Raw genomic sequence first — 11,120 nt, forward strand, 5'->3', positions numbered from 1 at the left:
TATGCGATGTCTCCGTTTTTAAATCATGTTTGGGTGTAAATTGCATTCTTTTCAGAAACACAAACTTTGATACCACTTCTAGGCACGAAGAGCGACAGAGAAAGTCTAAATGGTCTGACGTAATTAAAATTTATGAAGTGACGAGGGGCTGTTAGTCAATACACTACCAAGACAAATGTGATGAATCGAATTCATACCACTCATACATCACGGTATAGCATAAGATCAAATCATAATTGTTATTCTCAAAATTTAAATAATGCTAGGATTGTTTTAAATATTATGGATGAATAAGTCGTTCTATAAAAAACACGCTTTCTACATCATATTTTAAAAGAACCAATAGATTATGAAACTTTTAAAGCCAAGCCTGTATTACCCTTCAGGCTAGGATTTGAAATTATAAAGCTTAAAGAACATACTTGTCTAAACAAAGCCAATATGTTCTTATGTGTTCCGCTGGAGCCGGTCGTTTAACTATTTCCGGTGTCATCCGTTTAGGTTAGGTGCCGTGTAATCTCTATCAGTGCAATGATTCGCTTTGTTAGTTTAATATATCCGGGATAAGTTGGTGAGGCGCAACAGGTATTTTCGTCGTACTTTAAAAAATGATAGATTTGTTCATTTGTCAATATAATAATAATTATTATTATTAAATAATGATAATATTAATATTGAATGTATCGTGTTTTAACATACACATTTATACTTAGTGTATTAAGTTATTTTTGTACGGATGATACGAATGGCCGCTTGGATCTGTTTTGTTTTATTTTTCGGTTGGGAAATTTACGATTTGACGACATTGTGTAACTCTTATAACATAGTGTTAAGTGATTTAATACCTGCAAAAATGTAGATTTAATAGATGTTCTTCGTTAACAATGTGTGTTGAAATATTTGTATGTCAACTACAATATTAATCAACTATGTAGGTATTTGCGTTGCGCGTATTTAAGTTTAACGATTCGTTCTTGTGCAATAATGTCACGCATGAGAAAAGTAGACTGACAATGATTGAAGAACACGAGGCCAACCACAGGTATTAGAAAGTTAAAAACAACACGTACTTTAAGAGATACATAATGTAGCCTCGTTTGGTGAAAACATGGCTTAACGTGTTAGCGTTAAGTGTCGTCCGCGGTTAGCCTGGGCTTTCCTCGGAGACCAATAAAGGGGCGCGAAACTTTCGTCCTAGACTGGATTTCCGTTTAGACGGACTTCCTGCTAACGCAATATTGCATAAAACGGAAAGTGTCGTCCCTTCGGACAGGCTTATCTTGGAAGACACTTAAAGCACATACCGTAAGCCCACTTTTCCTAGAACGCCGCTCATTGAATCTCTCGCAATAAAATATGTTTAAAAAGCTGACGACATGACAATAACTCGTTTTAGAAGGCCGAACAAACAAGCTGAATAAGCAAGCAGTTACGCGCGAATAAAATCAACAAACGTCTAGTTGTATATTGTGCATAGATTATCATTTTTGTGTAATGATAATAATAATAACTTTATTTCACGAAGATAACACATTAAGAAATAGCATATCTTTTTTACAATGTGGTCTTCAAAAGCACAGTATATGTAAATATAACTCAACAATGTCTATCATACTGCAATCAGCCTTAAAATAATTACAAAAGCATCATATAATGAAAATAATAATACTAATACAAATAGTATTAATAATATAAAATAATAGTAATATAATTACAATAATGATAATAATAATAATAATAATAATAATAATAATAACAATTATAATAAAAATAATAATAATAATTATTATAATAATAATAATAATAATGGTAATTTCATTCTTTCATAACAACAGACAATCACAAAGCAAAAAAAAAGAATAATAAAATAACCAAAGGCGGTATTTTAATCCATACAACCCACAATATCAAAAAAAGTTTTGCGTTTGTAGCAAATGATTTTTAAGGTGCCGTTTAAAGGAAATAATTGTAGGTGCATGTCTTATATTATTTGGAATAAGGTTCCATATATTTCTCGCACAAAAGGAAAAAGTACTTTCCATGCTTATACAAATCACTCCTTTTAAATCACAGTGCTAATACGCGTTTTCAAATTGTTGGTGTTGATATTCATGTCTTAATATCAAAAATCAATCGTACAAGAACTTTTTGGTAGTTTGTATGCGTATGCCCCTGAACTACTGAAGCTAATCATAACGTCATGTCGTACTGTTGACTCATCTAGTACATTTGATTGTGAGAAACGGTATCGCTGACACGTGCACGAGTTCTATCTGATATCAAACTACTGCGGTAGTTTAGTTTGAAGTACACTACAATCTTGGTGTCATTGAACGAAAGCTCTTGATCAAGTTATCGTTCATTTAAATTTTTACTTTCAACCGAATAATAATAGATATACAGATATCATTTGAGATAACTATATGAGTCGTGTTCTGAGAAAACTAGGCATAATGCATATGCGTAAAGTGTCGTCCCAGATTAGCCTGTGCAGTCCGCACAGGCTAATCAGGGACAACACTTTCCGCTTTTATGGTATTTTTCGTTTAAAGGAAGTCTTTTCTACTCCAGTTAAGGCGGAAAGTGTCGTCCCTGATTAGCCTGTACGTACTGCACAGGCTAATCTGGGACGACACAAAACGCACATGCATTAAGTCCAGTTTTTTCAGAACGCGGCTCATTTAGGCATGTCACTTTACTTTTCTGATCCATTTACTTAAATGAATGCGGTCCAGAGGAGACCGCAAACTCAGTACATTATTTAGCTAGTATTATAATGGATCGTAATTTTATTTGCAAATGTGTGTAACAATTTATTTGATTTTAAATTAAATAGTACGGCTCTCATTTATTGTGCCGATTTTAAACTGTTTGGTATTCCAGGTTGAGTTGTATCATAAGTTTGCTAAAGACACTAATATTTAAGTATAACACTTCTATTATATAAGTCGTATTATGAGAAAACTGGACATAATGCATGTACGTAAAGTGTCGTCCCAGATTAGCCTGTGCAGTCCGCACAGGATAATCAGGGACGACACTTTCCGCTTTTATGACATTTTTCGTTTAAATGAAGTCTTTTCTCATCAAAATACAATTAAGGCGGAAAGTGTCGTCCCTGATTAGCCTGTGCGGACTGCACAGGCTAATCTGGGACGACACTTTACGCACATCCATTATGCCCAGTTTTCTCAGAACACGACTCATATAATGTGTGTGAACACTTTTGCTTCATTCGATCATATACGATATATTATCGTTTCTTTAACTTAAATGAACGACAGTATGTTAAATAGAGATTTTGAAAGATTTCTGCTATATATTTTATAAATTGAGAAATCGCTAAGATTTAGCGCAAACAAATTTTTGTTTACAGCTACCCTATGAATTGTTTGTGTTATTTTCTTGCTTAAGGCTGGTGTTAATATCAAACTTATATTCGCACCATACTTGTTGACTGGCAAATAAATATCGTTTGGTTTTGTTCTAATATATAAGAAAAAGCTTTGGTTGAATCTTTTACCAGAAGAATTTCATTAGGGGTTTTATAAACCTGTAAACAACTCGAAAGCGAATAGTTTAAATGATAGATCGACAAGTTAAAAATCGGCAAACGAATTACCGACCAAAAACGATTTGTAATGATAAATTGACGTTTAAAATTATTTATATGGCCATGTTGTAAACTTACTGAAATTATTCAATGGCGGTGATTCATTTATAATAATTGTGTTTTGTATCCGACCCTTGGGGACATGTGTATGTGTGTAAACAATATCGACTTAAATGGGCCTTTTTACGTTTTGGTAAATTGACAAAATCACAAAAAATTGTTTCAGATTCGCAATTTTTCGTGGCAGTTATGATATGTGTGGGGAAACAGTAATACTGAACATTAACCATGGTCTAAAATATCCATTATATGAATCTTTTGACGATTAAGAAAACCTGCAAATTATAGAGCGTTGCAACGCGAAACGATTGAATAATTTGGAGAGTTCTGTTGTTGTCGTTATATTTTGTGATATTACAAGGGTAACTTATATACAAAGTATAAAATACATTACTCCTTGTATAAGCACAGATGGCCGAGTGGTCTAAACGATAGACTTTTACTTCAGGGGTCAGTGGTTCGAGCCCAATGGAGGTTTTTTTTTTCATTCTTTAATTGTATTCTTGATTTTTACTGTAGCTTTTTACAGCCCATGTTTACATTTATCAATACAAAGCATTTAATGACAAACTTCATTACATTCCAAAATCTGTGAAAATGCCAGCGTAAAAATCGTGGGAACAGTGGTCTAATGGTAGGACGCTGGCTTAGGGATCGAGAGGTCCCGGGTTTGAATCCCGCCCTGACCACTGGAATTTCCTTGAGCAAGAAATTTATCCCACATCTGCTCCTCTCCACCCAGGTGTATAAATGGGTACCTGTGAGGGAAATAAGCCAATGTGCCGTGGCTGCATACTGCGCCAAGATGTTAACGGACGACTTGTGACCCAGTGATCAGGGAAAAACATGTAAAGCGCCTTTGAACGCACCCGCGAGAATGAAAAGGGCGCTATATAAATGTGGTATAAAAAATAAATACAAATTTATATTTATAATTGCTGCTCTGAATTATATGCCGGATTGAAGATTGAAGTATTATATTTTTTTATTTACTTTGTCATAAAAGAAAAAAATGGATTTCATATCTTTCAATATCCTATTGGTACCTTTACAAATGATCCGCGTGATTTAAAAAAGACCTTAGTACATATGCGCCCAACTTAGCTCCAGACCAGTTCGTTCGCACAGGGTGGCAAGGAGCTACCCTCACAGGGTGGCAAGGAGCTACCCTCACAGGGTGGCAAGGAGCTACCCTGCCAACTATAAAGTATCGCGCGGTTTCGTGGTACCATAAGCAGACACTATGACTTAAGAAGCGTATACGGCGGCAGAGGCATATCTGGAGCGACGCCATTCGGTTTAGTCCGAAGACCTATTTTCGCACGACGCATTTCGAACATTTTGCATAGTTTTATATAAATTCATACGTGTGCTAAAGTCGTCACAAAACATTGTCGCAAATATACATTATTACGTTAGTAGGGTATTTGACTATTCAACAGACTACCAGCATTTATTATCCGACTTTATTTCATTTTCAGAGACTTTGTGAACAAAAAAACAATAGACGAAAAGAAATGGCAGACAAAGGAGGTACGGAAAAAGCAAATGTTAAAATTATTGAAGCATCATCATCATCATCATCATCACAATCACCATCATCATCATAGTCATCAACAACATAAGCAAAATCATCATTCTCACCAGTATTAGTAGAAGTGGTGGAAGAAGTAGTAGTGGAAGTAGTAGTAGTAGTAGTAGTAGTAGTAGTAGTAGTAGTAGTAGTAGTAGTAGTAGTAGTAGTAGTAGTTGTAGTAGTAGTAGTAGTAGTAGTAGTAGTAGTAGTAGTAGTAGTAGTAGTAGTAGTAGTAGTAGTAGTAGTAGTAGTAGTAGTAGTAGTAGTAGTAGTAGCATTAGTAGTAGTAGTAGTAGCAGTAGTAGTAGTAGTACTAGTAGTAGAAGTAGTAGTAGTATAAGAAGCAGTAGTAGTAGTAGTATAAGTAGCAGTAGTAGTAGTAGTAGTAGTAGAAGTAGTAGTAGTAGTAGTAGTAGTTATAGTAGTAGTAGTAGTAGTAGTAGTAGTAGTAGTAGTTGTTGTTGTTATTGTTGTTGTAGCAGGAGAGGCAGTAGTTGTAGCAGCAGTAGTAATAGTAGTAGTAGTAGTAGTAGTAGTAGAAGAAGTAGCAGTAGTAGCAGCAGTATAAACAGTAGTAGTTGAAGCATAAGCAGTAGCGGTAGAAAAAACAGTAACAGCAATAGCAGCACAAGTAGAAGTAGAAGCAAGAATTGATAGAAGTGGAAGTAGTGGTAGAAGCAGTATAAGTATTTGTAGCAGAAGTTGTAGTATTAGAAGGAAAACAAATGTATAAGTAATAGAAAAAGTGTTGTTGTTGTAGCTATTCCTGTTTTTTAAGTTAAAGTAGTTGTTGTAATTATTGAAGTAGAAGTAGTTGTTGTTGTTTTTGTTATTGTTGTTTTAAATAGTGCACAACGTTTAAGAAAACGTTTCATTCGAGAATGCTGGTAATTTAAAAATACTAATCAAAGAACTTCTTGCTATATTAAACAGGTTACGGAGCAGCACCCCCGGGCCAGTATCCCCCGCCCCAAGGTCAATACCCACCACCTCAGGGCTATCCTCCGCCGTACGCCGGCAATGCCCCACCCCCTCAGCAGCAACTCATGGGTCAACAGTCTAGCAGTGTTGTTGTAGTACAGGGGGGTGGCGGTGTAGTGGGCACTGGGAACTGTCCAGCATGCAGGGTAAGTCACGCGGCGCTCTGGAAAAAGTGGGCTTAATGCTTGTGCGTAAGATGTCGACCCAGATAAATCTGTGAGGTCCGCACAAGCTTATCAGGGACGACACTTGTTATAAGGGATTCTCTTTCAAACGATAATTGGCCTCAAAGGCTACTCTACGCACATGAATTAAGTCCTGTTTCCAAGTCGTGTGATATGTTTATGAAATTTGCTCAGAGAGTAGTTTCCACAAATGATACCTCTGATAAGATTATTGCTCCATGTTCTGTGGGGGAAAAACGCCGGTTAAAAATAGCGTTTGTTTAACCTTCCAGTTTAATTTTAAAACCTTATAAACAATACTCAAAACTTATATTTTTATGGTATTGAAGTCCAAAACTATGAGAATGCACATAACTATATATATTGGGCAACACTACGGTTGTATTCAATTGCATTCAATTACAGTATTATATTTTAACAGGTAAAAACAGTGTATCTGAGAAGTGTATTCAATCTTGACTAAAAACAATACAATTCCAAAACCCCTTACCCCAAAACGAAGGTACGGTTCTGACGTCAGTTATTTTATCAAGGGCAGAGATGTAATGGCTTTGATTTAAAAATTACGAACGTCTTCGTTTTTGAAACAAGTATAATGTGTCCTCGAACATACAGTAGTTTGATAAACGGCAGCAAAATGTAGTTTTTATTCATTCAATTAAAAATAAATATAGCAGCTATTGTAAGAATAAAACGATTTTTATAGATCCCGTTGGTTATGATTAAAAAAAGTACTGTTCGATAATCAATATTCACGTGGGTAATATCATAGTGTACGCCGAAAGGCAATCACGGAGTTTAAGACCATATGAGTCATGTTCTGAGAAAACGGGGCTTAATGCATATGCGTCGAGTGTCATCCCAGATTAGCCTGTGCAGTCCGCACGGGCTAACCAAGGACGACACTTTCCGCCTAAATTGGATTTTTGCTAAGAAGAGACTTCTTTTAAACGAAAAATGTCATAAAACCGGAAAGTGTCGTCCCTGATTAGCCTGTGCGAACTGCACATGCTAATAGTTCGCACAGGCTAATCTGGGACGACACTTTACGCACATGCATTAAGCCCAGTTAACACATGTGCACCCACGTATAAAACAACATTTTTGCTATGGATCAATAAAACTGTCGTACATAATTTGAATTGCAAAATCTCGTATATGATCGTTTCATCGATTGGTCATGAACACAAGTTTACAATCTAAAACGGACTTGTTTAAGGCATTTTTAAAGCAGACAATAACACTTCCGCATTCAATTCTTTTCGTTTATCACTTCCTTCTTTTTATTTAAAAATCTACAAATCTGAAACAAACAAGTGAATTGTCGTTATTGAGCTGTTTGAAAACAGTTGGCATATGTTTTGTTTTTAATTGCTTGTCGATATTTTGAAGACAATACGTTAGTCTTGTTTTGCATATAAATTTCGAACAGGAATAAAAAGTTTATTGAATATTCTTAACACTTGTTGCTTACTCTATACATGTAATGTTTTAGGCAAGCTAAAATCAAATAACTGTGTATCATAAAAAAATTACCTCGCCAAGGAAGTTAACAATTATGTTTTCAGTTAACATACGATTAGTGTCAGATAAAACTGCAGGTGCATAAACCTACGAGTGCTAGTTAAATAACATGTTTTTATATTCTACTGTTGCTAGTCACTATAATGACGAGTTTTATTTCATTCTTTACTTTAATAAGAATTTGTTTCCGAATCACAAAATATGACATTGTGAAACAAGCCATATTGGTTTTTATTAACACCGCTGTTCTGATGATTTTTATCACAACTTTTACAAACGAATACATAAATATTATTAATAATCATAACAATAGATATATAATGATTATTGTCCACATATAAAAAAACAGAAATGACATATTTATCAAGGCACAACATATAGAGGTTGCCGCCATTAATTACAACCTGTAATCAAGTTTAACACGATTTATGCAGTTATCATACATTTTACTGTGGGTTTAGTATATTACCTATAAATCTAATGTGTAAGGGACAATATACTAAACGTATCTTACAATGGTCTTAAAATGTGTACCGTCAATTTAGCTGTATACACAACAGTAACGCACAATTCGTTTGTAAAAAAAAAGTTTTGTTTTTTTCATTTTGTGTATGTTTTGAAGCCGTTGGTGCGAGTAGAAATAACGTACTTTAAACGTTCACTGTGAACATATTCTCTTCCTCGTTTAATTCTAATGGTAATGCATGGCATTTCAAAGCTTTTATAATTTCAGGTCGGGATGATCTCAGAGAACTTCTCGGTTATCGGCATCATCCTCGCGATATTGTTCTTCCCTATAGGCCTTCTCTGCTGCTTCCTTATGATGGAGAAACGTTGCAGCCATTGCGGGGCAACTTTCTAAAGTCCTTGAGGACGCCGACACACTTGGCGCATTTTCCTCAAGGCATACCTGTAACCATTGCATATGAGCTTCGCTATGGTAAAACGGGGGTTATTTTATACGGGAGTTAATATTGTACGGGGGGTATTTTTGTACGGGGGTTAATATTGTACGGGGGTTAATTGTTGTACGCAAAGTGTCGTTTCAGGTTAGCCTGTACAGTTTGCACAGGCTTATCATTCCCGATTAACTGGATTTTCGCCAAAATGAGACTTTCTTTGAATGACGAATACCATTAAAGCGGAAAGTATCGTCCCATATTAGCCTGTGCGGCCTTTAGTGCCATGCAACCTTTACTATAGGGCACGGTCATTGACATGTTTCCAAGTTGAACAGGCTAATACGGGACGACACTTTACGCACATGTATTCCCATAGCATGGCTCATATGGTATTAATAATTCTAACATGATTATCTATTATCTTAATACCAGGCGACACCAATTGTTCAATTGTTCAAATGATGATAAGGCAATGAACCATGAAGACACGAACTTAAGCACACACACGTACAATATAGTTATCATGCCATCTGAACAAATAGTTAAAAACCAAGGTATGAGAGATGTTTACGAGTATTGTTATTTATAAACAACTGGGATGAACAATATCATGTTATAGTTTATTTTGCTGCAGAAGTCCAAAGATCTCTTTATAGGCCGATAAACTCCGATAAATCTTAATATGTCTTATACAGTGAAATCTTCTTGTTAGATTTTCGGCGAAACGTGTATGTTGGGGCAGATTAAACAATATGCTACTTATAAATCAAAACGAACTTATGTCATCACAGAATTAAAGAATGAAACAAATTTAAGCCATGTTACATACGAGTCGTTTAAAAAAGTAAATTAACATGCTTTGAGTTAATATTAATTATTTATCCGAAAAGGTAACACGTGCTCTTTTTTTTAAATCATGTTCAAGTAAAACTTTTTAATCTCTAAATTTTAGTCTTTTTTTCCATTTCTGCTTTTAACATTTTGTTTCCAAGTTTTGCATGTTGGCTTTTTGATTTCTTAGACTTCTTGGTACGCATTTGATAGTACATGTAGATATATATATTGTTTGTAAATCGTCCTTGACAAATCAATTAAACGAAGCTGAAAAGTGTATACCATTGTAATTGTTTTATATTAGTTTAATACTTAAATGTTATGGGTAGCTTTTGTATATCGAATAGAACATATTATTTTAAATAACATTTTGTTAATGTAAGTTAAAATGGTTTATGACATTTTAAATGTTTTTCTATGTAACAATATATGTGTACATATTGTTCTTTTTTTCAATAAACATGTAATAAATAATTGTCTAATTGTGTATTACCTACTCAACAACAACGAAGTACCATATCGGTGTCACAGTATTGTGTTGATAAAATAAAGAATTAACAGAGAACATACACTTTTCCACAATTTTTTTTTCGTTCGTCGACCAGCAAAATGCCAGATACATTATTCATTACATTACGACTTTGAATATAACACTATGTGTATATTCGGGGCCTGTCGCGAAAAAATCCCAGTAAGGAGAAAGAATTACTATTACTGTGCTGAAATAAAAAACAAGATAAACTTGTAAAAAAGGCAATATTTATCCAACATTTTTTAAGATTAATCGTTGATTGAATATTCCACAACAAAAAGTCATATGTGATGCTGTAATTATTAAAACTTTTCAAGTTTTTCAGTAAAGAAAATATTTACAAACATTAATAAGCATTGCTTTTTTATCTCCATCTGAATAAACATCAACGTCAGCTTGTAACCCATTTATTCCTAGTGCACTCTCCCATCCTTCTAAATTGGATCAATTTATTTCCAAAATTTGGGATGTCTAGTATATTTATTTCTATATTTAGAATATTTTTTACAGAAATTATTATAAGAAAACAGTGCAGACCCTGACGAGACGCCTCATTACGCGGCATCTTATCTTGGTCTACGCTGTTTGCCGAGGCCTTTTTTGTAGACGCTAGGCATAAATGGGTTAACCACACACACATAAGTGGGATGGCTGTTCATAAAAGTGTGAAAATCAAGCATCTGCAACGAGATGGAAAAGCATGTTTACTCGTGTTGTAGAATATGAAGTAGACCGAAACCACTACCGTTTCTTCACGTGTAAACATTCCTCAACTAACAGGAAAGCATAGATATCACACCAATATGCATAGAATCTCGTTTCTGTGATTTTATATAGTTCTAACGTAAATGAACACTAAACAAAATAGCTGTATACATGTATATTGCAAAACGTAATAAGTGTAATTTGAAAA

At 34.6% G+C, this 11,120-nt stretch overlaps 1 protein-coding gene across 1 annotated transcript; it reads left to right on the plus strand.

Annotated features, from left to right (window-relative positions):
* Positions 1–491: 491 nt before the first annotated feature.
* On the plus strand, positions 492–10,149 carry LOC127867325 (brain protein I3-like). Its single transcript, XM_052408410.1, has 4 exons — positions 492–585; positions 5,155–5,206; positions 6,183–6,376; positions 8,673–10,149. The coding sequence occupies exons 2-4, from the start codon at positions 5,191–5,193 to the stop codon at positions 8,799–8,801; spliced, it is 339 nt and encodes a 112-aa protein (XP_052264370.1). The 5' UTR covers positions 492–585; positions 5,155–5,190; the 3' UTR covers positions 8,802–10,149.
* Positions 10,150–11,120: the final 971 nt, after the last annotated feature.

Source organism: Dreissena polymorpha, chromosome 2 (assembly GCF_020536995.1).
Source record: "Dreissena polymorpha isolate Duluth1 chromosome 2, UMN_Dpol_1.0, whole genome shotgun sequence".
Classification (NCBI taxonomy): Eukaryota; Metazoa; Mollusca; class Bivalvia; order Myida; family Dreissenidae; genus Dreissena; species Dreissena polymorpha.